The sequence below is a fragment of the Opisthocomus hoazin genome, chromosome 4 (assembly GCF_030867145.1).
Source record: "Opisthocomus hoazin isolate bOpiHoa1 chromosome 4, bOpiHoa1.hap1, whole genome shotgun sequence".
NCBI lineage: Eukaryota > Metazoa > Chordata > Aves > Opisthocomiformes > Opisthocomidae > Opisthocomus > Opisthocomus hoazin.
Genome location: NC_134417.1, coordinates 17,546,848 through 17,573,040, shown reverse-complemented (window position 1 = coordinate 17,573,040; position 26,193 = coordinate 17,546,848). Strand labels below are relative to the sequence as shown.

The 26,193-nt window shown below is 56.7% G+C and overlaps 1 protein-coding gene across 6 annotated transcripts; it reads left to right on the top strand.

Annotated features, from left to right (window-relative positions):
- The first annotated feature begins 673 nt into the window (after positions 1–673).
- On the top strand, positions 674–26,163 carry RUBCN (rubicon autophagy regulator). 6 transcript variants are annotated; one of them, XM_075418118.1, is made up of 23 exons: positions 674–757; positions 6,564–6,717; positions 9,546–9,629; positions 10,527–10,686; positions 10,864–10,970; positions 11,531–11,671; positions 11,890–12,046; positions 12,283–12,831; positions 13,413–13,457; positions 15,583–15,678; positions 15,855–15,970; positions 16,425–16,626; positions 16,990–17,091; positions 17,871–17,945; positions 20,684–20,744; positions 21,611–21,743; positions 22,084–22,229; positions 22,593–22,657; positions 23,202–23,440; positions 23,816–23,877; positions 24,078–24,231; positions 24,623–24,716; positions 25,574–26,163. In XM_075418118.1, the coding sequence occupies exons 1-23, from the start codon at positions 720–722 to the stop codon at positions 25,735–25,737; spliced, it is 3,144 nt and encodes a 1,047-aa protein (XP_075274233.1). In that variant the 5' UTR covers positions 674–719; the 3' UTR covers positions 25,738–26,163. The 6 variants fall into 6 exon arrangements, with proteins under 6 accessions (XP_075274233.1, XP_075274234.1, XP_075274235.1 ...); XM_075418122.1 differs by lacking the exon at positions 674–757 and adding an exon at positions 1,284–1,303; XM_075418119.1 differs by lacking the exon at positions 13,413–13,457.
- Positions 26,164–26,193: the final 30 nt, after the last annotated feature.

Below are 26,193 nucleotides of genomic sequence, written 5' to 3'. Positions count from 1 at the left end.
ATCAGTGAGCAGCGTACTTATCATTAAAAGTAACCGTCATAGGAAGTTTCCAGTGTGCAAACGACTGGCTGCTGCCTCCCTGGCAGTGTTCGAGGCCGGGCTGGACGGGGCTCTGAACGCCCTGGTCTGGTGGCAGGGTCCCTGCCCACGGCAGAGGGAAGGATCCCTCCCAGCCCAACCCATGCTGTGATTCTGTGACTGCCTCTGGCTTCCGAGGCATCAGGCGACTCCCGACGTAGCTGGGTTTTGTCTCCTGCAATAATGTGCCATTGGCTGTTCTCGGTCTGACGGCAGCAGCATCCCTTTTTCAAGTTTCATTTCACTGCTTTTGAGTGGAAAGTACGTACAATTCTGCAGTGTTTTCCACAACCTCCTTAGTGTGGGCAACAGAACAGAAACCTCTTTCCCTCCGCCTCTGCCGGTACGGTCGGTGGACGCGCTGTCTCTCGGGGACACACCGTCTGTCTGCTGCGGCGCCGGCGAGCCCGAGGCCCGTTGCTCGCCGCTCACCCGGTCACGCCGGGCGTTCGGGCCCCGGGGCGCGGCAGCGGGTGTGTCGTGGAGGTAGGCCGGGCGCCGGGAGCGGCGCGGAGCTCCGCGGCGGGAAAGGCCCCGCGCGCAGGCACGCCGGGAGCTGTAGTTCGTGGCGGCGGCGGGGGCGGGGCGCTCGCCCCCACGTGACGGTGGCGCGGCGGCGGCCGGGGCCGCGCGCGCCCGGGATGGAGGTCGGGCCCCGCGAGGGGCGCGCGGAGAGCAGGTGGGGCCGCGCGTGGGGCCTGGCGCGCCGCTGGGGGGGGATGAATGTGCCGGGGGGACGGGAGGCGTGTCGGGGGGGGGGGCAGGGCACGCTGCCCCGCGTGGGACACGCCGCGTGCGCTGGCACCGGGGGCGAAGCACGCGCGGGGGCGAGGCCCGGTGTGCGCGCGGTGGGTGCGCGCGTGGGGCGAGTGACCGAGGGCGCGGCGGGGAGCACGGGTGGGGGCGGGGCCGGTGCCTGGCAGGCGCTGGGGGTGGGGGGGGGGCACAGGTGGGGGCGGCCGCCGTCGCCCACCCGCGACCAGCGCATCGCCCCGCTCGCCACCCCGCGGCAGAGCCTGGGGCGCCGGAGGGGCAGGGACACCCGCGGGCGCACGCCCTCCGCGCCTGGTGCCCTGTCCCCACCGCGGTGGCCGTGACGGGAGCTTCCATCGGCGGCGCCGGCCAAGGCTGCTTCGCACGCCGCGCGTGGGGACGAAGCCTGCACGTGGCTGCGAAGGGCTGCGCGGCGGTGGCGTCGCCCGCGTGGTCTTCGTCTGCGCTTCGGGTGCGGCTTCTCTTGTTGGTGCTCGTACAGGCGGCGGGGGCTGCTCCTGGGAGGTGCCGTGACGATGAGTCCTGCTTAATTCGGGTTTTTGCGTGTCTTCGAGCCTCTGCCTGGCGCTTGGGTTCTGCCCCGGCGCTCGCGAGCGCGGGGTGGGCGTGGGGTGGAGATGAGAGCGTTGGCTGGGGACGAGGGAGCAGCTGAAACTTCATGGGGAGAGAAGCATCCCTGATCTGAGGGGCTCCATTCGCGATCTGAGGGGCTCCGTTCCCGGTCTGAGGGGCTTGGCCAGCTGCTCTGTTCCTGTGAGCAATATTGGCCAAGAAAATGCTGCCAGTGCCTTTAGAGCCCCTGCACAGGTTGGGGTGCCCTTTGGTTCGCGTGGTTTGAGCTGTTCTCCCTCTTCAGCTGATGCTTCAGACGCAGCCTGTTCAGAAGGGTGAAAGGAATTGACATGCACTTCTTTTTCTTTCCAGAATCATCTTTGTCTGTTTTCTTGCCTTTGCAAGCGCGAGTCCTGCACGGCCGGCTCTGCCAGGGCTGACGTGGTGCCACCCCCAGCACTTCCCCCCGGGGACATGGGGTAGCGACCCACGAGGGCATCGTCCCCTCCGGCGCACAAGGGGCCCTGCTCGTTCTCCCGGCTGTCACTGATGTGCTGGGGAGGGTCCTGGCATGGGCCTTGCGCGGCCTCGGTGTCCCCTGTGCAGACGGCTCAGCGTTTGGTCTCCCGGTGAAGGTGCCGTTTCGCTGTCGGTTGTGGCTGTGACTGATGGCGATGGGGTGGGGTTCACTGGATCCGTCTCCCCATGGATCATGGGAAACGCAGGCGCAGAAGTCTGTCCGTCTGCCGGCACGGGAAGGCGCGGATCTCGCGCTGGGTTTCGCTGTCTCCTCTGAAGCAGCAGGTCTGGGTTAGCAAAGAGCTGCTCCTTCGGCTCCGGCACCGGCAAGTCCCCCGGGGACGGCAGGGCAGGAGGAGGGGGTCCCAAAGGGGAACCAGTGCTGGGAGCAATGGGGGAAGCTGGGTGGCTGGTCCCAGAGAGGTGGGCTGCCTTGGGGGTCTGCTCTGCTCCTCGCAGCCAGGTCCCCTGCAGACCGAAGCCCAATGGACAGTATCCTGGGCCCACAGGTTGTGGTCATCTGCTTGTGGGAGGCTTCGCCGGGATGAGCGGGTAAAACTATCTGCCATGCTGGGAGAAGGTGAAAACACACCGTTAATCCCTGTTTTCTTCCCTCATCCTTTGCCAGTGCAGAGCCAGAGCGCTCCAGAGAGCAGCAGCTCTGGGCTGCGTTTGCTGGGGGAACCTTTTGTTCTTGTGCCCTCCGTTTTATACCGGTGCAAGCTTTCCGCACCGGTGCAAGGCAGCCCGCGTTTCGGTTTCCCAGCCAGCCTGCTCGGCTCTGGCTGCAGGGCTGACCCGCCGGGCTGGCAGAGCTCCGCTGGCTGCCTCTGCCTCGCCAGCCACTCCCTGCGCTGCAGAGGAATCGCACGGAGCCTGCCTGTCTTTTAATCCCGTTTCCCATCGCCGAGCCTGCCGGAGGAGCGGGCGGGGGAGCCTGGGGAAGGGGCTGCTGGCTGTCTGGGAGACCCAGGGACCGTGAGGCAGGAGCAGGCTGGGCACGGGTTACACGGCGTGTTCAGGATCTGCGGGAGGAACTGACAGCTGGCACGGGAGTGTCCTTGGAGATCTGGCGGAAGTCCCTCCATGACCTCAGCATCCTCAGCCCCATCTCTTTAGTTTGCTAAGAAGGATTGAGAGACTCCTCCAGGTAGAGGAGAGGGTTCCAGCAGCCATAGCTAGGTGCCTCCTGTGGAGCACAGGGAGCCGCACAGCAGATGTTGTTTGTGAGAAAGACAAGCCTCATTTTTAATTTTTTCTTTGTTGAATGCTAGCTACCTATGTGTTCTGTTTTGGAAAGTAACTAAGGATTGGTTTTATTTTAAATGATGAAGTTGACCTGAGTCAGCAGCGTGGCTCCCTGCCTCTGCTGTGAGTCAGCTCTGCTGACTTGGACCAAGAGAATCTGCTACCCTTGCTGGCGTGGAGGGACTGAGAAAGCCCTGGGCGAGCAAGCAGGGTTTCCCTGTCGTTGTCATCAGCAGCGGCATTAAGCCGTTTCTTGCTCCAGGCCTGGATTCTGTCTTTTATTGCTCCAGTGCAAAAGCCTTAGTTGTATTTGGGACAGTTCCTGACCATGGGTTGGTGTCGCTGTACCCGGAGACAGAGTTTGTGGCGGTGAAGGAAGGAGACCCAGTGCCCAGGCTGAGTGTGTGGAGCTGGTGGTTGAAGTTGGAGGCTGGATCAGAGATTGTATTTAAGGAAGGAGAGGGACGTGGCTGAGGTCTCACCGGTGCTCCACCAGTGATGGGCCCTGCAAACACCCTTGGCCCTTTGGGCTGGGGGACCAGGCTCTGCTAGAGCAGGAGAGCAGAAGCACGTGTGGTTCTTGCAGGGGAAGCTCTGCTCATGTACCGTGACCTCTCTGGGGTGTGTTGCTCACTGTGCTCTTCCTGTAAGTGGGGGTGTTTTCATGATGTGATTTGAATTGGCCTTACCCCATCTCAGGGTTTCTTTAGAACAAGAAAAGGAGAATTCTCTTTATTCAGTAAAACACAACCAGATTTCTTAATATTGCTCCAAACACCTGCTGAAATGGGGAACTTGAGGGTGGCTGGGACCCAGCCTTTGGCCATCTCTCCTGGCAGCCCAGGCTCAGGCTCCATCAACGGGAGGGGAGCAAACCCTGCCACCAGTTCAGGGTTAACCCACGAGTCCAGCTGAAGCTGAATTGTGGTTAGCTGTGCTGTCTCCCGACTTCCCTGCCACCTGCAGCCAACTGTGTCAGTCTTCATTTCTTCAGCTTTACGTCACTGTGTGCTTTTCATGTTCTGGCCCAGAAAGAGTTGGATTTTTTGTTGGTAGGGTCCTCTGTATCCAACTTGTGAACTGCTTTGGGCCCAAAAGTCCCATGGGATGCTTGCTGTCTTAACAGGGATTTAATTCACTTTTGGTAGCTTCTGTATCACCTCTGCAAAGATGCTTTCATTGTGCTGCTCATTCCCTGTGTGCTTTTGAGTTCAGTGTTCTAACGTTTTGAGGTTGTTTTGTTTGAGGATCGCTTAACCTTAGTCTCCTTGTGCTAGGGGGGAGCTGCGACTCCGTCTGTTGGGTCCTGGTTTCCCACCTCCATGGGGACGCACAGCTCCTCCTTCAGTGAGACGGGTCGGGTCGTTTGATAAGGCGCAGCTCTGCGTGTCCTACCCCTGCATCCTTGCGCACAACGCCTGCTTTTTATAGCATGAAGTAACAGGGGAGGGAGTTTCCCTGCCTCACTGGCGTGGAAGATCAGCAGCGTGGCTGAGCTTTCACTTGCGTTTCCTAACTCTGAGTGTTAGAAATATCTTGGGGAGGAGCTGGTGAACTTTTGAGCTCGGTGGCTGCGGATGTTCTTTGACCAGGAACTGGTGATGCCACTCTGGGCTTCCACAGATGCTCTTTGACCGGGGCCGGCAACGCCGTGCTGGGCTTCCATGGAAGCGTCGCCGGCCCCGGTCAAAGAGCATCTGCATCCCTCAGGGCAGGGATGGGAAAATCCTGTAAATTCAGAAGAACTGGATCAGTTTTCTGTGGTTTATATCCATGCTTTCTCCTTAGTCTCTCCTGAGATAAAGCCCTGACCGTGCTTGTTGGTCTAAGTCCATCATAAGCATATACACACTTCCATATGCGTTGCAGCTCTGGTTTAGAGATCCTGTGCTGTCGGGGTGACGGGCTTTGCTGGTGGGGTGGGTTGGCTTCTGTGTGGTTTAAGCTTAGGTGGGCACTGAAAGTGGTGAGGTTTCCTTGGGGAGACCTTGTGAAGGGAGTGAATGGGGATCTTGAAGTAGAGCCGATATTTAATGATCTGCTTGTTCGCTTAATCAGTTTGGCAATAGTGAGCAAGACTCAAAAAAAGAATATTGGTGCAAACAACTTGGGTTTAAATACCGGGATTATGTTACTTTTTAGGGTTGTTCTCTGTGTTGCAGAAGTGTGCAGCCCACACTTTCATCCACCAGGGAGGAAAATGAGAGCAATTTTAAATAAAGTTATTTATTTTAAATTTATTTTCCTTATTGTTTTTTTTTCATTTTGCTTTGGAAATCCAGTTTGTTTTCGGCTGTGGGAGGGCTTAATGGCTGAAACACTGCAGCTTGTTTCTTGCCACTTGAAAGGTTCGGCTTTCATTCTAAGCTGTCACCTCGGGTGCTTTTGTTACAAACTCTGCAGAGGCATATTTTTTTGGCATTTACACCCCAAAATGTAACTTGCAACATTACTGTTGCTTCTGGGAGAGTGGCTTCCATCTGAGTGTGTTTCTGACAGCTGCTGTTCCTCTGGCAACCCTGCCAAGCAGCTTGAGCGGGGACCTCAGTCATCCAAAGCTTCCTTCCCCAGAGTCGCTTTTGTGTAGGCAAATGATGTTACCTCTCTGCACTGTCACTCCCGCTGTGTGGCGACTAATGGTGATTTCTTGCTGTGTGCGTGGTAGCCGAGGGCGATGATGTCCATGAGAAATGCTGTGCAAGCTCTAGAGTGCACCTGCAGTTTGCTGATCTCTGTCCAGAACATGATAAACGCCTTTGCAAGAAAGTCAGCTTGCACGTACAGCATCTTGGGGCCAGAGAGCAGCTGTACTGATGGAGATGCACATGAAGAGTTACTAGCCTTGGAGTGGAGCATCTTTGCGTCCTCGCGGTGCCGGAGCGCTCGATGCGGTGTGCGTGGCTCAGGGAGTGCCACTCTCTGTAAACATGGGTGCAGCGTGGCCAGTGTCTGCTAGGTGTGGTGGACATCGTGCTGTTGCCTTGCAGCTGCTGTGCTCCTGGTGGGCTTCTGCTCAGAACCAGCTCTGATAGGGCGTGTGAGCGAAGCAAGCAGGAGGCTGGCGGGAAAGATGCCCTCCAGCTTGGCTGGCCCGTACTAAGCAGGCGGTGTACTGCGGGAGCCATCAGTCTTTGTTCTGGCTGGCTCCTGAGACCACACTGGTGGTGGCTACCAGTCATCACAGGAATCATTACAATACGGCCTCTTGTCCACAAACTGTGCATGGGAGACCACAGGGAGGTATAAAGTCCTTTAGCTCACCTTTGCTAGCTTCTGGACCACCAAAGGTTTCAGGCTGACCAGAATCTCCCTGCAAAGAGTGCAATACCATGGTCCTGTTGTGAAGCTCCTCTTGCTGTATATCTGATGCCTCTTGCTGTGTTCCTCTGCAGGAAGGAGCACTGGAAGCTGCTAGGGAACCTGAAGACCACAGTGGAAGGTTTGGTGTCCACCAGCAACCCCAATGTCTGGTCCAAGTATGGCGGCTTGGAACGGCTCTGCAGAGACATGCACAGCATCCTCTACCATGGGCTCATCCACGACACGGTAGGGCTCTGTCCTGCCAGCACTGCTGTCTGTCTGTAGCAGCTTCGGTGCCTGTCACGAGCAGGTGGGGCAGTCCTGTCTGCTGCAGCTTGCTTTGCTGCTGGTAGTGTAGGGTACAACGCTTGTAGCAGTGTGGGAAATGATCGAAGCAGGGACTGAGCTTGCCTGGCAAGTACTGTGGTTGTCAAGAGGGACCTGGGTGCATGCTCTTTCTGTCTCATCCACTTTTGACATGGTTCTTCTAAGTACCTGTGCGCTCCGCGCTGAGGCCAGCCCCTCTCTCACAGAATCATAGAATGGCTTGGGTTGGAAGGGACCTTAAAGATCATCTGGTTCCAACCCCCCTGCCATGAGCAGGGACATCTCCACCAGACCAGGCTACTCAGAGCTCCATCCAACCTGGCCTTGGACACTGCCAGGGAGGGGGCAGCCACAGCTTCTCTGGGCAACCTGTTCCAGTGCCTCACCACCCTCATGGTGAAGAATTTCTTCCTAATATCTAATCTAAATCTGCCCTCTTTTAGCTTAGAGTCTTTCCCCCTTGTCCTGTCACAACACACCCTTGTGAAAAGCCCCTCTCCATCCTTCCTGCAGGACCCTTCAGGTACTGGAAGGCTGCTAAGGTCACCCCGGAGCCTTCTCTTCTCCAGGCCAAAGAGCCCCAACTCCCTCAGCCTGTCCTTTCTTCCTGCTGCAGCAAAGCGATAAAGTTGCATTTGCAATGAGTCAGCTCCGTATCGTCTGCACTTGGACAACTCCCCAGAGAGGTCTGGCAAGAGAAACCTTGCATATTTACTGTTTCTGGTTAGCTGTCTTAATAACAGGAGCTGGCAGCCAAATCTGCGCTCTGCGTGAATGGGATCTCTCTTTCCAGGCTCTCGTCGTGCCTTGCAGTTGCTCACCCAGCCGTTCTCCCTTCTATGGCTGCCTGGAAGAATTTCTCTTTCCCACTTGTGTGCAGAGGCCTGAAGATCTCCCCTTCAGCTTGCAATTACCAGCACAGTTAATTTAGAATAGAAAGTTGAGGTGAGTCTGCAGGGCATGCCTGGGGACAGGCTTCCCATCGGCGGCTCTGCCACCCAGAGAGCGATGCAGAGAAGAGGGCGATGCAGAGGAGCCCCAGGCAGCTTGCATGGGCCCGCTGGGATCTGGGAGCAGGAAATCCGCACCCATGCCATGCTTCATCTGAGCTCGTAAGCCTCCAGGAAGAGCCAGGCTGGCGGCTCATGCCAGCAGGGTGCTTTGCTCCCTGGACTTACTAAGTTTGCCGTCAGCACTCGTTATGGTGCTGCTCTGTTCCCATTAGTGGCATGGACCAGGGACCTCCTTTGGAAGATCCGCAGAGAGAGAAGCTACCTTTTGTATGTGAGGCATGCAGTGCTCCCTTCTGATAGACGTGCTATTAACTGGCTTCAGGAAGTGATATTTAAATGATTTCTACTTGTCTGTCTATTGATAATAGTTCATGCCAGACCTGCAAAGCAGGACGGTGTGTTGCCTTTCTCAATGCCTATAGTAAAAGCAAAGGCAGCTCTTTTACGTAGAAATGTCTCCCCTGCTCGGGCACGTGTGACACCACTCAAGCTATAAGAGCTGCAAGGGGAGGCCCATAAAAATACAGCTTCCTAACAGCAGTTTTCTTACAGTTACTCTAGAGAAACACTTACTTTTAGTTGTTATTTTCTTACCAACTTTTTTCCTACAACTGGGAATAAATAAAAAAAAGGTGAAAAAATCCATATGAACAGGTTAAGAGAACTAGGGTAAGAGGTTTTTAAGCTTTTGAGTGAATTTTGTGTATTTGTCCAGAAAATGCCAGTTCAGTCTAGAGAACTAAAACTGCAGTGTTACTTCTCTAGTCTTAACAAACCAACCCCTCTCTCCCCCCCTGCCCCAAACAAATAAACCACAAGACAGAACCTATTCCTCTGACGCTTGTGAAAGAGGAAGCAGAGATGGAAGAAAAAATAATCCACCTTCTGGAGAAGAGAGACATTTTGGGGCTGTGTTTACACCCGATAGGGTAGTGAGGAAAACAGCAACTCTGCTGCAGTTCCTCTTTAACGGGAAGAATAGCTAAGAACAAAATAACTCATTGTCTGAATAAAGCTGAGGAAAACAGCAGCAATGAGCTGATGGAAGCACAACACCAAATTTCTTACCTGGGGTGCTCAGCCATGCTGGTGTCCTTGGTGGTGGCTTGCATCAGAAGACAGCAATGGTTGCTGGTTTTGCTGGGGTGTGTTTCTGTGTTGCACTTTGTGTACCCTCGCTGAGGTCTGACTCTGCAGTGCTGAGGCATCAGGACTCTTCTGCAGGTCCTGCTCCGGCAGGAAAGGGAACGGTGATGTGGGAGCTTGGTCAACCTTGAACTTGGCAGACCTGTGGTTGGCCTTTAGGATCCATGTTGCATTGCAGCAGGGATGTGAGCCCTGTGGTGCCACGTCCCATCCCTGTTCTGAGACCTCTCCTGTCTCCACGGTATGAAGGACTGGGATCTTACCTGGTGGAAGAAGAGAACTTTGGGCCATCTGTTGTCTGGTCACTTGTGGGCTGACCACAACTGAGAGGTCGCCGTGGGAGGGACAGGAAACAACTTATCTACATCAAGCCAGTGTTTTTGACTTGATCCCTTGATCTACAAAACTGTGGTATACGCTTGCGTGGTTTCTCCTTTGTAAAGCAGTGCTGCTCTTCCCCTGTCTATTTTCTGGCCCACCTTGCCAGGGTTAGGGCTTTTCCACTTGTGGTAGTGTGGAGCTAACGGGGGATGTTGTCATTTAACTGGGACTTGGGTGGTGGCATCTAACAGTGCCTGTCCCGGGCAGGTGTGCTGCAGGCAGAAGGATTACTGGCAGTTTGTGAAGGACATCCGCTGGCTGAGTCCCGGCTCTGCTCATCACCTGGAGAAGGTGGGTTCTGGTGGGGTGGCCTTGTGTGCCTGGTGGGGAGGGGAGAGAGGGTGGCCTCACTGGGGGGACAGCAGTGCCTTGGAGGCTGAAGCAGCTGCGTGTTTGTGTACGAGCCATGTCCTGGGAGCTCAGCATGGCTTGGGCTGAGACAATCGGCTGCTTATTTCTCCCAGGCCAGTCTCCAGCTCGGGTCGGCTGACTGCAGCGGGCATCACCAAGGGAACGGCACAAGCGGCGCTTGTGTGTGTGCAGGGGTGATTCGTGCCTTGGCGCAAAGCTCTAAAAGTCTGGGCTGTCCCATTTCTGGGTCGTACTTTGACCATGCATTTCGTTCTCCGGTTCCTGTCTTGTGCCAACTTCTGGCACATGGGAATGCTCCTGGTCCTCGGCTGCCCTGTGCTGACATCCATGGTCCCTGCCATGGATGGGCACAAGGGGCTGACCACAGGTGGCCCCTAGGTCCGGCCTGCTACTGTGGGGACATGGGCTGTGACTCCAGTCCAGCTCTTCACACTGCAGCAGCTCAGGTGTTTAGCTTCCCCAGTTAACATGTCAGCAAGAATGTGGCCATCACCACCAGGCTGGGGTCGGGTTTGGGAGTGTGAGGTCCTTCCAGGTCAGGGCCAAGGCACATGGGTGGGAGAGCGTGGAGGAGAAATTCTTAGTGCTGGTGGCTCTCAGAGGACTTTGGTCGCTGCCTGACCTTTGAAGCGTTGTTCCTCCCTGGTGCTTTTGTCTCACTGGTGGCTGGGCAGCTGCTGGGACTTGTCCTCCTTGCCGCTGACGGTGCTGGAAAGCTGCCGTTATCGTGGGGGAACCAAAGCCGTGCGGTGGAACAACCCCTGCTCCCCCACTTGCCTCTGCATGCCTTAGCCTGTGCCTGGCGTCCCTTTGCAGTTCATCAGCCTGCAGGAGAGCGGCCAGCCCGACCCCGAGGGCCCGGGGGACCAGGCCATCGCGCAGCTCTGGCTGCAGCACAGCCTGCAGTGCCACTGCCTCTCGGCGCAGCTGAGACCGCTCCTGGGGAACCGGCAGTACATCAGGAAATTCTACGCAGGTAAGGAGAAATGAGCCTTTTCCGTCTTATTAGGGAAATATCTAGCTGGTGGTGTTTCCAAGCCATGTGGAGTTGGGGAGGGGGGGTGGCAGAAAAGGTGGTTTGAGTGTGAGCAACTGGTGCTGTCAGACCACACTGGTGAGAGGGACCCCCCAAACAACAGTTTTCTCTCCCCAGACACTGCCTTCCTGCTCAGTGACGCCCACGTCACGGCCATGCTGCAGTGCCTGGAGGCTGTCGAGCAGAACAACCCCAGGCTTCTGGCTCAGATCGACACCTCCATGGTGAGTTGAGGTCCCAGCTTTTCCATCTGTCTCTCCCCAGACACTGCCTGGCTGCGGCTGCTCATGCCAGGTCTCGTTCAGGGCACACGGAGCCCTTGGGCGAGGGACTGGTCTTGGAAGCAGCGAAAGGAGCTCCAAGAGGGGAGGAGAGCGGTGAACCAGTCCCTGTGCTGCCTGCGTGAGCCTGGCAGGGGTTGGGGTGGGGGAGATGGCTGTGAGGTACCTCGCTTCTGGCTGGCATCGAGGATTTGAGTATGAGAACCTGAGGACTGGTTCCTTGTAAGAGGCACCTCTAAAGCCCACTCCAACAGTCCCAGGCTTCATGGCCAGCAGGCAGAGCTGCCTGGTTGTCAGGGACAGCTGACCTCAGAGGGGACAAGCAGCACCCTGGGACACCTGGGTGCCCACTCAAGCTGGTGACGCCAGTGACCCGCCCCGTGCAGCCCTGTGCCAGCTGCCTCCTCCCCAGAGCAGGGAACAGGGGCTGCTTTCTTTGCACAGAGCTCCCCAGAGGAAGCCAATTAATGAGTTTTCGTTAAATGGGGGCTATGTTCTTTCAGCTGGCCGGCACGTCACTGCCATCCTTGTGCACGTCAGGTCCTTCTGCTGGGACAAGAGAGATGTGTGACCGTGACGCTGAAGGACAGGAGAGCCATCTGCCTGGGGCACTGGGCCACCTGGATCGTTTCGCTCAGAACCTGGTAATTTCCCAACGGGAGCCTGCCATGTAGCTGCAAACAAAAAGCCCCTTCCCTTCTGCACCGCGGTGTTTTTCCCTCCCTGTCCTCCTGCCCCCAGGGCCGCCACATCCTTTGCTGGCGGGTGACCAGGTGCTTGCAGGTTGATTCCTTTCCATTGCTGCTCCTTTGACTTATAGCCCCGTAAGTGCTGATTTATTAATGATGCCACCTCTCTTCAGCTTACCAGGAAGAGTCACGGTCTGCCTCCGGTGACCAAGAGTCAGAGCCTGACTGCCCTCCCCGCGTCCCCGTACGTCCCTGCTGCAGGCTGCATGCAGCAGCGCTGCTTTGGGTCCTTCTCCAGCCTCCACCATCCAGCCTCCTCTGGCCTCTCAGGTAACGAGGGTGGGCTGGGAAGCTCAGGGTAGACCCAGAAAAGACTTTGCTTTTCTTTCTGCTCGTGGATTTGTTGTGGTGGATGGGTGCGAGAAGACCTTGGCCTGCGATGGGAGGGAGATCCCTGGCTTTTGCCCATGGTAGGTGGGCATGCCAGTGTGAAGCCACAAGCTTATTGCCGTAGGGTGGTCTGCTTGTGCCAGGGTGTGTGACATCCTGCTCATGCCTCTGTCCAGACAGGAGAACAGCGAGCTCCTCCGTCAGCTCCACTACCAGCCAGCCCCAGGAGTGCTGCCCATCCACCCGGTCCTCCTCTTCCAGCGAGGGCAAGTCCCCTCTGGAGCAGCCCGGCTCTGTCACCCGCTTCCACGTCCCCTCACCCAAAGACCCTCTCTCTCCTGCTAGCGAGATGAGCTCCAGCACCACCAGCCAGAGCGAGGACACTTGGACAGGGAGTCAGGATGATCCGCAGAGCGATGTTAACGATGGGCCGGAGTACCTGGCCATTGGGAACTTGGGGCGCCGGGGCCGGGCGTGCAGCAGCGCCAGCACCAACAGCACCAAGAGCAGTAGCTCCAAACTCTTCTCCTCCAGCAGCTCCCAGAAGCTGGACTCGGTCTCATCCCTGGGGGAGCAGGGAGCAAGTGGAGGTGGAAACAGGGGCCTGAGCCTGTTGCGGCGGTCCAGCTTCTCGGAGGGACAGTCGTCAGCTCCACAGGGCATCCTCAAGAAGAGCCACGTGCGCTCACACTCCGACACCAATGTGGCTGCGGGGAAGTTGCACGGTAATGGGGCAGCTTTTCTGGGATGGCTTTGGGGTGTGGGAGTCCCTGGTACTGGGAGGCTGATGCTGGCCACACCTATGACTCCATGGATCGGATCGGCAAGGGGAACAGTGGGCGAGTGGTTGGGCAGTTAGGTCTTTGCCCTTAGCTTTCCTGCTCTGCACTGGAGTGATGGGCTGACATCTTGCTTCCCAGAATGCCCTGGGCAGGTCTGTTAGGGGTATTGACAGCTTTTACCAAAAACTTAGAAATCGTCAGTGATGCTGTGTCATTAGCCATCCTGCTTCCCCACTGGCCTTGCCCGGCTGGGGCATGGGGCCATGGCAGGGCGCTGGGCTGGGGCTTGGGCTCATCCTACTGGTAGGATGTCATCCTGCTGGTAACCTGCTGGGTCCTCCTGTACTCTTGAGTGGATGAATGCATGGGGGGGAGGAGTGGGATGTGAGGGGACAATCAGTTTGTGGGATTCTGCCCCACCGGTGCTGCCTTTGTGGGAGAAGTGGAGGTCCTTGCCGAGTAATAACCAGTCTGTCTCTGTTTTCTCTCCCTTAACGCTGCCCTTCTCCTCCTCTGTCTGCCAGGAGGCCTCAGGGATATCACCATTATAATAGAAGATCCAGTGGCAGGTTTGGGAGCCAGTGTAACAGCCCTTCATTAGTGATCATTGCATCAAGTTCAGGATTTCCATCAACCCATTAGTGTCCATTTAGAGAACAAACAAAATTCTTTCTCCCCTGCGTCCCAGCTGGTGCAGGTTTATGCATGCGACCTGACTGAAGATCCCAGCTTGGTTTTTGGGAGCAGTGGTCCAACCCAGAAGGATGCCCAGCTCCCCTGCATGGCGTTAGGGAGCGTTGGCCACTGAGTCCCTGGGCTGCGTCCCCTGCCCTGCCCTCCACCTCACTGCCTTGGGAGCCCGGAGGGGGTGAATAAGGGCTGGCAGCTAAGCAGGCGTGGACTTGAACATCTTATTTTTCCTTTCATTTAGTGGATCTGTGGCATGGAGAGGTTTGATGTTGACTGAGTTCAGCCACATCCCGGCCAGCTGTGCTTACACCCACAGCCTGGGTGCTTCTCTGGGCTTGGGGCAGGTTTCCCTCCGAGCAGAGGTGCTGGGGTGCTGCCGTACTTTTGCTCCACATGCAGAAAGAGTTGGCAGCTCAAAAAAATGGGCTGTTCTCTTTTGCATCCGTTGCACAGCGGCACTGGGTTTGCTGAGGTCACATCAGGGTGCTGAGGGCTCTGCAGCTGGGGAGGCTCCAGGGCTCCTTCCCGGAGGTGGTGGGCGTTCAGACAGACAGACAGACATGTGTGTCCCCCTCCGTGTGCCCTGCTTCATCAGAGGATGCTGAGCACTGCGGTGCTTCATCCTCCACGAAGCCACTCGATCGCCCCTCTCCCCGCCGGGGTTGGGGGCCGGGGGAAAGAATGGGGAGAAGGCGGCAAAACTCGTGGGTCGGAGTGAGGACAGTTTAATGGAACTGCAAAGAAAGTGAACAGTGACAACAATAATACTGTTGGGCCTGGTTGGGTCAGCCAGGCTTGGCTGTGTCCCCTCCTGGCTGCTGGTGGAGATTATCCCTGTCCCGGCCGAGCCCAGGACAACCCTTCGGCAGTAGTCTCTGCTGTACGTGGCCTCCCCCAGGCTGGTGATCACGAGGTGGTTTCTGTGCTGGGTTTCAGCAGGGTTGAGGGGTCTGCAGGCTACCCTGCCAGGCTGCAGCCATCGGCTCTCAGAGCCTCCCACCCCGACGGGTCTGCTTTTTCACCCAGCCCATGGGGTGGGTTGGTCCCGAGCCCCATCCTGGTGGCTGCTGCTTCACGGTCTTGGCAAGGAGATGTTGGTGTTGGTGGGCTCAGAAGCCTCCAGCCACATCAGAGTTATGGTACAAAGCTGAGAGCAAGGAGGAGTAGGAGGTTGAGAGGATGGGGTTGCCCTTCTGTTGTGCTCGGGAGGTCAGGATGTCAGCCGGTGCTTGCCCCATGTCCACAACCTGTATGCTCCTGTCCCGCTCCAGTCAGGGTGTTTTCAGTCTCCTTCAGCAGTCCTCTGTCACGCAGCCGCTCTGTCCAGGTGCTCCCCGGGGCTGTGGCCGTGGCTCTCCGTAGAGCAACAGCTGTTGCTGGTCTCTGGTCAGGCCAGTTCCTGGCAGTCCCTGTGGGCACAGTGCATGCGTGGGGCAGAGCCGTGCCCACAGCCTGTGCAGGTCATCTTGAGCACTGCAGCCCAGGCTCCAGGGCTGTGTGCAGGGAACCCTGGCTTCTAGCTGAGCAAGAGCATGTCCTTCAGATGCCTCCTGCTGCTGTTGTCCAGGCCACTTTACGGGGCTGGGAGCCCCACAGATCCCTCGGCTGCTCAGGTTTCCCCTTGTCTCCTGACTCTCTGCCCTGGGGGATAACTCTTCCCTCGGAGATGCTCCAGCAGGAAGGAGGGGCTGGCAGAGGCGCTTGCTGGAGCCAGTTGTGTCCCCCAGCTCTGCTAGGGGGTAAAGAGAGGAAGGCTTGGGACTCATGGCTTTCGTGAACTTCTCTCCTGCTTTCCCCTTCTCCTCTCCTGCCTGAAATGCCCTTCTAGTTTTGTCCCCTCCTGGACTTGCCTTCAGCCGTGGCACTGGGCAGGAAGATGTCCCTCCTTGCTTCCCATCCATTTGCACCTGCCTGTGTGATGCTGAGCCCCTTTCATTTCACCCTGTGCAATGGCTGGGCACCTCCAGGATACTGATGTATGCCTGGTGTCCTCTTCCCTCCCAGAGTCCCACGGCGATCCAGGCGGAGGGAGAGGGACGGTCTCTGCTTCCACCCAGAGCAGTGAACTGAGCACACCCAGCTCCCTCTACTTGGAGTACGGTGAGTACAGCCAGCCTCAGCGGGCACGCTTGCTCCTGGTCAGGCTCCTCCACCCACTGCAGTGGCCTCAGCTTCTGACACCGGTTGGTGGGATGCTGGCTGGGCACTGGCAGGACTCGTTAGTGTGGGGATAGCAGTGGGTCCCTCCTTCATATGTTTGTCTCTTGCTTTTCTAGACTCTGGACAGTACCTGAGCTCGGGGGAAGGGATGTTCAGAAGACCCTCGGAAGGCCAGTCCCTCATCAGCTACCTCTCTGAGCAGGACTTTGGCAGCTGTGCAGACCTGGAGAAGGTGAGGGAGGCAGCAGCAGCCCATGTGCATTGGAGAACATGTCTTACTGCAGGTTCAGTGATACTTCCCTCTGTGGGGAAGACAATCCCATAGTATCTCCTGTTATAGAGCTGTGCACAGAACTTCAAGGTTGAGTTCCTCAGTGGTGTCTGGCAGCCAGGATCTGCTGTTAGGGCTCCTTAGAGGCACATGCAGGCTCCCCAGAGTGGATGTGTTGCACATCCTCTTTGTAGCATGCCCCTTGTGTTTTGTGAGCGTTCTGGTGCCCAAGAAGGCTGTGGTTTCTAGGTCCTTATGGAAGAGTCAGGTTTCGTGGGGTCAGCAGGGATTAAGGTCTTTCTACCACCCTCCAGGAGTTAAGCTCTTTCCTGTCACAGGTGGGGAATAAGATTTTACCAAGTCTTCCTAGTTTCTCTGTGGTACAGCCTTGAATGCTTTTGCTCTTGTTTTGTAGGAGAATGCCCACTTCAGCATCTCGGAGTCCTTGATCGCTGCCATTGAGCTGATGAAATGCAACATGATGAGCCGGCAGCTGGAGGAGGAGGAGGAAGACAGTGACAAAGAGATCCAGGAGCTTAAACAGAAGATTCGCATTCGGCGCCAGCAGATCCGCACCAGGCACCTGTTCCCCACCTGCCAGGAGACAGGATCAGACAGTAAGTGATGTGTTTTGGGCTCATCAGCTAGCGGGATGTGGGTTTTCTGTCCACTGCCTGTCCTTAGAACTTCCTGCCCATTTGTGGGAAACAATCATATTGCTGCCAAGGTGCTGCAGGGATTTGTGAAACTCTACTGCTACTGAAGACCATAATGGGACTGATACTGTACATTGATAGCACTTGTGGGCTGCTGGTGCTGAGTTATGGAATGTAATCTCACTTGGAACCCATGGTGTTTTCCATCCTTGACCTCCATCCCTCGCTGCCCTGGCCGTACCTGGCTATCAACTTCTACTTTAGCTGTCAGTGACCCTTCAGACCACTTCCATTGATGGCCTGGCTGTGTTGCATTTCTCCCAGGTCTTGTGGTGACTGACAGCGGGTCCCAGTTCAGCTCCCATGGCTCCATGCGGCTCTCTGACTCCGGCTCTGCGGAGGATGTGGAGGAGTACGAGATCCGAGGTAGGAGGGAATGGCTGTGATGGCTGCTTGCATAGAGACAAACTACTTCTTGGTTGTGTTGAGGTCAGTGCTGCTGAAGAAGAGTATGTGCCTCTGGCTTTCAGGGTGGCCTTTCCCCCTAAAAATTGCTGAATTCTGAGCAAGAGCAGAGCAACCAGTTTCCCTCATGTGGTGGCATGACTTTCCTTCGAAATCCTCTGTAACCCTCTAGCATTCAGTGTCTCTGGCTGGTAGGTGGTTTCCATTTCATTGCCTGGTCAGCATAGCGGCTGTCACAGCTAGAGAGAGGTGGGAGAGCTGCCATCCTGCTCTCCTCCTCAGGCAGAAGGAGCCATAGCTCTGACCACTTATCTCTTGGGCGGCAATGGTGGGTGCTGGTCACATCCTGACCTGTGATACCTGTAGTCTCTGCTCCTGGCAGCTTGGGTGGCTGAGCTTATTGCCCACAGGAGACCTGTCTGGGTCCCTGGGTGTCTCTTTCCTTCAGAGCCTGGTTCATGCTCTGGGGTGGATGACTTCTCAGCGGTATCTCCATCTCAAAGAAGATGGAGCAGTCCAGTCTCCAGCTGTCAACTTCTAGTCTCTTGACTGTTGACAGCAAAGCCCTCCTTTCAGTCTCTGAGGGCTAGATTTTGGGCTCAGTTTTGAAGCCCGTGGAGGGGTGTGTGAATTCAGTTGTGGGCTTCTCTTGTGCGAGTGCTGCTCTTGTATTATGCCCTCTCTCTCTGGCCTGGCTGAAGCACTGAAGTCACCTGTTTTGTCATCACCGTGTTATACAGATGGTAACGATGGATCTAACCTGATTCAAATGTCCAAGGACGGCCTCTCAGTGTCAATGGCTTCCTTGTTCTCAGGTAGTACCCCGCAGTGCTCCCCTGCGTGCGTGTGCAAGGTGTGTGTGTGTGTGTGCACGTACACACGTCTCGGAAATCTGCCTAATTTGGGAACTGTGAACAATATCATCCAGGCGGCAGTGAGAAAAGCTGTGGCAGGATGATACAGCAGCGTGGAGCAGAGAGGAGGCAGAGGAGCTCTGCCGTGGGCTCCATCCCCCAGGGTGTTTTGCTGTGTAGTGTTTTGGATATACCAAACCTGCCTGCTGTGGTGAAGACCTGTCTTGCCTGGGGTAGGGCTGGGCGGGGTGATGGCCCAGCTTTGTGGCTCTGTAGCTGCTGAAGGCTGATCCTGGTCTGGATGAGAGCAGAGTCCTCTACAGTGTGGGACCAGGTCTCCATCCCAGGTGCCTTGGGGAGCGTTACCCTGCTTGACTTAGCAGAGCTGGCATGCCGTAGCTCTGATCCAAACCACGGCCAGCCCTTCCCATCCTGCTCAGACTTGACTTGGAGAAGAATCCTTCCAGAAGGAAGTCCTGGAGTGAGAAGTAGTGAGAGCAGACAGGACACAGGCAGTTTGTTCACGCTGGAGGCCCTGGGCACTGGGATCACATGCAGCCAGGTCTTGCTTAGTGTTTTTATTGTTTACAGTACCACTAGATAATCCTTCTGGTCTGATGGCTGTGTTTAAATAATCCTCCTGTGCTCCTTGTTTGCTTTAACAAGGGAGCAGCCTGCGTGGGCTGCTGCTGATCTGTCAGGTGTTGGGTGTCAGCACGTTGCTCGTGCCAGAGATGCTGGTGCTCAGAGCTTCCCTGTCAGCCCTGCTTGTCCGGTGTTTACAGCCCAGGGGTTTAATCCGGGGAGGGGCTCATCTTGGCCTGAAGCTGACATATGGGGGCTGGGGTGACATTCTTGGGCTTGGGGTCTGTTCGCTGTCCTCCTGGAGACTATCCCACCTGGTGATAGCACTGGCAGCAGAGGTGTTTTGGGCAGCTAACTGGAAGCTTTTGGGGAGTCTCTGCAGTGAAGAGTGGAAAGCGAGCGGTTGCAGGATCCCAGTGCTAGCCCCCGCGGGAGCCTAGGTCAGGTTTGGCTCCTTCTGCCATCCCTGAGACGATGCCAGTGCCTGAGCGTGCCAGCTCTGCCTCCCCGTAACACTTGGCCCACACTGCTGCGTGTGCCCCGCTGTTTGCTCATGTTCATCATAGTTTAGGAGCGTGCAGCACATTTCTATGCAGAGTCGAAGTCACCAGAGCATGGCGGGTGTGTCTGGCTGGTGCCCTACGTGGTCGGGAGGCTGTGTTTGCCTGAATTCCCTGTCTTCTGCAGCTGCAAGTCCGTTCGCATGATGTAAATGTGCAGGTTCCTTAGTATTAGGATGCTTTCCTGTGCCTGTTTCTAGCAGACAAGGAGGGTCAAGCATCCATGCTGAACTCCACTAGCATGAGTCTGTAAATTTATGAGCAGGACTGGGACTTTCTCCGCTTACTGCCAGGGTAGCCCCGGTCTTCCTAGGGGAGCTGGTGGCGTGGGGGACGGCTCTCTTCACTCAGCCGGGCTGTGATTCCCTTGGCCTCGTTGTGTGGTTGGTGCCTGGCTGGGATCGGATGGGCTCTGTGCGGGCCTGCGTAGCCAACCTGCGAGGGGTGGAGGAGCAGGGCCCCCGAGCTGTGCCTCCCCTAGCCAGGCACTGGGCCACTGGGTCAGGGGAGCTGCGAGTCTGTTCGGGGGTGGTGTGGTCACTGCAGACCCCGTGCCTAGAGCTCCCCAGAGGTACAAAGCAGGAGACCTGCTGGGCTGAAGGTTGTGGCATTGGCCTCTCTCCTGTCCTGACCCGTAGTACTTTCCCCTCGCATGCCCTCCTTCCCTTTTCTGGGAGTCTGTCTGCAATGAAGCAGGGTTTCTGCCTGCTTCTGTCTGCCGTGTACTGCTGGGAGAGTCTCCTGTCCCAGGCTCCTTCTGCCGTGGCGATGAATTCCCTGTCAGAGTTTAACCTGCTGCAGTGAAAGAAAGATGAGTGATGAAGGTACGGCTGGGTACTGCCTGGTACCCAAGGCTGGCACCAAGGAAGGGTGCAGGGCAGCCCAGGGCTGCTGGGGAGTGGGTGGAGGGGTGGAGGGAGCAGGACCCCAGTGTCCTGCACCTTATGGTGGACCACTCCCTCCTCAGGCGATGGGTCCATGTCCCCTGCGGAGGGCTGGCTGCCGTGGCTGCTGGCCTGCTCTCTGCATGGATGCTGACGTGTCTCTGGAGTGTGGGGCTCAGGCTGCCAGCCCCGGCTGTGCGGTCGCTAACAAGCTGTGGCATGGCCACCGTCTGATCTTGCAGGTTGCAGTCAACTACAGAGAAGGGCTCCGCATCTGTTGCTAATCCCCTGCAGCATATGCGTGTAGAGAGCTACTAAACCTTCTTGCTAACCTAGCTGTCCTGCCCTCCTAGCTCCTGCGTGCGTACTGTTTCAGGCCATGTCACTGCTAGGACTTGGTGTGGTGTGACCTGTACCAGCAGCCACTTCTCTCCCCCAAGCCCCGGGCTCACTGTTTTCATGCATCCCACCACGTCCTTCCCTTGTACCTCCAACAGGCGACTCGTTAGACTGCACCTCTTCTTGCTGCTCTGTGCCACTGGTAGAAGTGGATGCTGTAGTTCGTGTGCTTTTGAACAGCTTGATGAGTTTTACAGTGAAGCTTTGGTTTGAAATGAGTGTATCCCCCTGCCCTGCCCCATCTGCTTCACCTTGTCTGTTTGTGATTCAGATGCAGACATCAAGAGGAACCCAGACTCCAGCAGGAATTCCTTTCTCTCCTCAGAGTCCATGTACGTCTTCGACTCATGGCGAGACATCTTGGTACCAAGTTCCCCTTCCTGCCCCAGTCTGCTCTTCTACGTGTATCAGCTGCTGTTTTGCACTGGAGTGGACATCCCTCCATCTCTCCTCCCATCTGTTTACTTAGCAGTGGGGCACTGGGTCTTAGTCTTAAATTTGGGAAGCAGCACCTGGGATCATCAGGATATTCACATGGGGTAGATATGATATGGACTGCTGTCAGGAGAGATGCCCATACCTCCAAGTAGGTAAGAGGCCGGGGAGAGGACCTGGCACGACCTGGAGCATCTGGACTGGCTGCTGGCTTGCTGCTGGCTCTGAGCCTCCCCCGCCTTGCCCCGCTGGGCCAGGAGGGCCTGGTAGACCATGGGATGCTGCCACCTTCCCTCCAGCCCTCGCTGCTGTGCTGTGACGCAGAGGAGGAACTGCTGGCATGCGGCGTGGCTCACGAACTCTCTGTGCAGTGCAGCAGCAGCTGACACGTGAAATGCTCAGTCCTTTGCTGGTACTGCCCTGGGGTGTTTCATACTGGGAGAGCAGTTGCTCCTGGCTTGTACAGACACTGGCTCTCACTTTGCAGCTTCCCCTGCAAACAGGCACAGGTTTTGTTGAGTAAGATGTGTTTTGCTTGCCTTTCTAAACGGTTGTTGTTGTGCCATTAGCCAGCTTTGCTTGGGGGCAGCAGCAAAGACAGAAATCAATATCACGTATATCAATTTTAAGCCTGTGTAGCCATGCAGAAATAAGGTACCAGAGTTGAAGGGAGCATCTTCGGTTTGGGCTGGGACTGGCATTAGGGGTTGTGAGGAGGGCACAGCTGTGAGACCCAGCACTAACCACTCTCTTCACTGTCTAGATCGCACTCCTTCCTCAATTCCAACTCGGCGGAGGCCGTGGCCATGGGCTTGCTGAAGCAGTTTGAGGGCATGCAGCTCCCGGCTGCCTCTGAATTGGAGTGGCTGGTCCCCGAGCACGATGCCCCGCAGAAGGTAGGGCTGTGGCATTTGATCTCCCCCGAACCCCCAGCTTCAGCCCACTGCCGAGGGGCTTTGCTAGTCTTGGTGATGCCTTTGTGGAGCTGGAGGCGGGCCTTTGTCCAGGCTCCAGAGATGGATGCAGCCGAGCTGGGCTCTGCCACCGCAGCCTCTAACAGCAGAGTGCCCGCATCCCCAGGGGCATCCCATGTCCAGCCCCCATTCAGCTGGAGCGGTAGCTCAATGCCTGGCAGTTTTCCAGAGAGCTGCAGTTGCAGGTTTCTGGCAAGCCAGCCAGGTGCATTGTCTTTGGGGTACCAGGCAGGGATCTGACGCTCTTGCCTGCCCCTCGCAGCTCCTGCCCATCCCTGACTCTCTGCCCATCTCTCCCGATGATGGAGAACACGCCGACATCTACAAGCTGAGGATTCGGGTGCGTGGAAACCTGGAGTGGGCCCCACCACGACCGCAGATCATCTTCAATGTTCACCCAGCCCCAACGTAAGGACCCACACAGCCGATGGCTCTCCGGGGGCCTGCGCTTTCCAACCCTTTTGCATCAACACCAAGGTTGATAATCCTCTCCCTCCCGCTTGGCTGCTAGGGCTTCCGTGCCCTGAGCCTGGTAAATCCACGGTGGTCGCCAACGGCAGCTGGTGCTGTGAGACGGAGCCGGTGCCTGCATTCAGTGCCTTTGGTGTGCACTGGGGCACAGCTGGGCTTTTCCCCTTGGCTTTGTTGTCCATGCTGAAGTGACACAGTGTGTGGCCATCTGTGGCATCCAGCCCTGTGCCAGTGCCTGTCTGCTGGTGACAGGTGCCCTCAGGGCTGGACTCACGCGAGTCGTCTTCTGTCTCTGGGCAGGAGGAAGGTGGCTGTGGCCAAGCAGAATTACCGGTGTGCAGGCTGTGGCATCCGGACTGATCCTGGTGAGTACTGGGACGCTGACCGGTAGCTGGAGAGTGGGAAGAACCGGTGAACAAGTGGGAAGACACAGAGTGGGTGGGTGGTGGCAGAGCTCAGCACAAGGTCACTGGGGAAGTGGAGCGCTGCCTTTGCCGGCTGTACCTGCGCATCGGTGTGCACCATCTGCAGAGGAGTCTCCTTCCCCAGAAGGTCACAGGGCTGGTGGAAGTAAAGAGCAGCCAGCCTGCCCTTCAGAGGGCATTTCAGATGTGGACTTTTCTAAGGCAAGGTCATCTGTTGGGGTCCTCAGGTTCCCGGCAGGTTCTGCTGTGGGTAAAGCTGCAGAGCTCTTTGACCAGCCATCTCTCATGAATGTGGTCCCAAAGGCTTTAGCAGCTGGCGGGAGTGCTTCCAAATGCCGGTGTTGAGCACTCTGGGGCTGGAGGAGGTACTGGCAAGGCAGACTGCCTTGCTTGTTTGAAATGCTGAGCAGTGCTGGGAGTCTGCTACGTGGCTGTGCAGAGCTGGTGCCTCGGCTGACCTCTCTGCCTGCCTGGGTTTGGCCAGATTACATCAAGCGGCTGCGGTACTGTGAATATCTGGGGAAGTATTTCTGCCAGTGCTGCCACGAGAATGCCCAGACGGTCATCCCCAGCCGCATCCTGCGCAAGTGGGACTTCAGCAAGTACTACGTGAGCAACTTCTCCAAAGACCTGCTGAGCAAGATCTGGAGCGACCCACTCTTCAACGTGCAGGATATCAATCCTGCCCTGTACCGGAAAGTGAAGTCTCTCAACCAAGTGTTGGTAAGACCCTTTCTATGCCATCCTGAGTGGGGTTTGGGTGATTTTCCCGTACTCTAGGGAAGCTGGGGCGAAGCGGATGTTTCAGTTTTTGAGGCTTAAAACCTCAGCACCGTGGGTTTCCACTCACTGCTTGTTCTTTGTCCAGGAGTTTCAAAAGGAACTTCTGCCTGGTGTCCAGCTGGGCTTTGGTTTATCTCCTGGAGCACCTGACGATGGTTGCGCTCGCTTTGCCCTGCGTGGTGTAAACACTTTGGTAGCAGGGGAGCAGCAGCTGAGGAGCAGTGGTTGTTTCACCAGCGCAGGAAACAGGGCAGACCTGCTTGGCCAAGGACCATGCCCTGTTTACTGACGTTTGTGTCCCCTCTTCCTCTCCAGCTGCTGCGAATCCAGCTTTTCCACATGAAGAACATGTTTAAGACGTGCCGGCTAGCTAAAGAGTGAGTCCCAGGCTGTGAGATGAAGCTGTTTTGCTGTCCTGGATCTGTCCCTTGGCAATTTGCACTGGGGATCTGTGCAGCCTGTGCAATGAACAGCAGGGGGAGAGGGGAGTGGAGGGGGGGGGGAAAGCAGAAGCTGTGGAGAGAGGGGTCTTAGTGGAGTGGCTTTGCTCTGAGCTCTGGTTTCTCTGTCCTTGCAGCCTCCTAGACTCCTTTGATGCTGTGCCTGGCCACTTGACAGAGGATTTGCACCTCTACTCACTGAGCGACCTCAGCGCCACGAAGAAGGGGGACCTGGTGCCTCGCCTGATGGAGCTCCTGAAGGCAGGCAGCCTGCACGTTGAGAAGTGCATGGTAAGGCCTCCTCGCCTGCCTCCTGCACAGCTCTGCACCCTTGGGAGCAGGCTTTGCTGCAAAGATAATTGATGGGGAGGCCTTTGATGTGTAGGGCAGCCACCAAATTAACTGATTCAGTGCTAACTGCTCCTGCCTGCTCTGCAGAGCTCCTACCCACCACGGGTGGGATGTTTGTTACCCCGTCTTGGCTCTCCCTCACCCCTGACACATGCTGATTCTGCCTTGATGTACTCCATGCTGGGGAGGGGCTGTACCACATCATTAGAGCAGGGCACTGTGTCCTGCTGTCTTGCTCTGCTCTACCTCCTGCCCTGCTTGCCAGGAAGATGAAGAGCATTTACCTGCTTTTTCCTCACCTTTTCTTTTTCCTCACCTTTTCTCCTTCCAGCTGTGCCAAGCCAAAGGCTTCATATGTGAGTTCTGCCAGAATGAGAGCGACATCATCTTCCCCTTTGAGCTCAACAAGTGCAGGACTTGTGAAGGTGAGATGCTGGGGAGAAACAGGGAGGTGACAGACCAAGGTCTGCCTCCAGTTTGAGTGGCATTTGTGCTAGTGAGAGGTACAGAGCCAGCCAGATCAGAGTGCCTCTGTGCATGGCCTGTGTCTCTGCACCACGTTATCACAGCAAGAGGTCAGCATTATAACGGTGTTTGACCGGAGCTGCTGGCATGGCAGAGCAGGTAGGTCCCTTCCTGAGCACGTTGCGTGCTGCCTGTCCCAGCAGCAGCTGGCAGTCGGGTTGTGACTGCTGTGGTGATGGGACAGGCTGCAGCCTGCACACGGCTCCCCTGCCCCAGGTTGGATGGCTGGAGCTGAGCTTGTAGAGCAGAGAGAGCCTGAAGGCTTTGTCTCTGTGCCTTTCCTGTCTGCCAGGAAATCCCCAGGCCCCTTCAGGAGTCATCCTCGAGAATGACCAGTACTAATGGCCAAGCAGAGCTTGTCCCTGGAGCTTGGGACCAACCTCTGAACTGGCTTGAAATGGCTCCTGACAATATGCAGGCTTGGTTTGGTAGGCGCGGTGCCAGAGAAAACTTGGGGCAGGGTCACTGTTTTGTTTAAGAATCAGGGAAGTTTGGGGAGGGACCTTGTGCAGAGCAGGAAGCCTCCCGCCTGTGCTCCCAAAGGCTTTGCAAGCCAGTGCAGGGACACTGCAGCTCGACGTCTTGCTGCTTCCAGTACGGTGCTGGACCTCCACTGCTGGTGCTTGTTCTACCACAGCTTTGGTTTGAAATGTCCTCCTGGACAAGCCTGGCGCATCCCTCCCCAGGGTGGTGAGCGTCAGGCACTCTGTCTCAGCCTCTGCCAGCCCTCAGCCATGCTCTCCTCCTCTCCCCGCAGAGTGCAAAGCCTGCTACCACAAATCCTGCTTCAAGTCCACCCGCTGTCCCCGCTGCGAGCGGCTGCGAGCCCGGAGAGAGCTGCTGGCCAAGCAGAGCATGGAGCCCTACGTCTCGGACTACGAAGACGAGCTGGAGCAGCCGGAGGCGGTGGCAGCCACATGAGCATGTTGCAGCGGAGGAGCAAGATCATGGATTTATTAAAGTGCGTGGCCTTTGTCACCAGAGACTGGCCTGCACGGACTGGAGATGAGCATGACTGTCAGAAAGCCTGGAGTGCCATCTCGAAGTGATCTGTTTTCCCTCGTGCTGGGCTGGGGAAGGGGCATCTTCCATCGTCGGGGTCTGCTCCAGGTACTGCTCGCACTCCCCTTTGCTTGGGAAAAAGCAGCTGCTCCTGCCTGTCCTGCAGGCAGAACAGAGGCCTTTTCCGAGCGGTTGTTCATCCTGGACCTGGGGCTGTGCTGCAAGTCCCCGTGCCCTGCTCCTCAGTAGGGTCACTTCCTGCCCATCAGCTGGAAACTCTGCCCATGTCTGCTCCTTGGAATCAGCTCTCGGAGTCCTCCAGTCCCCTGTCCTGCTGCTGGGGGATGTGTGCATGGAGGGAGGGTGGGGGTTTGG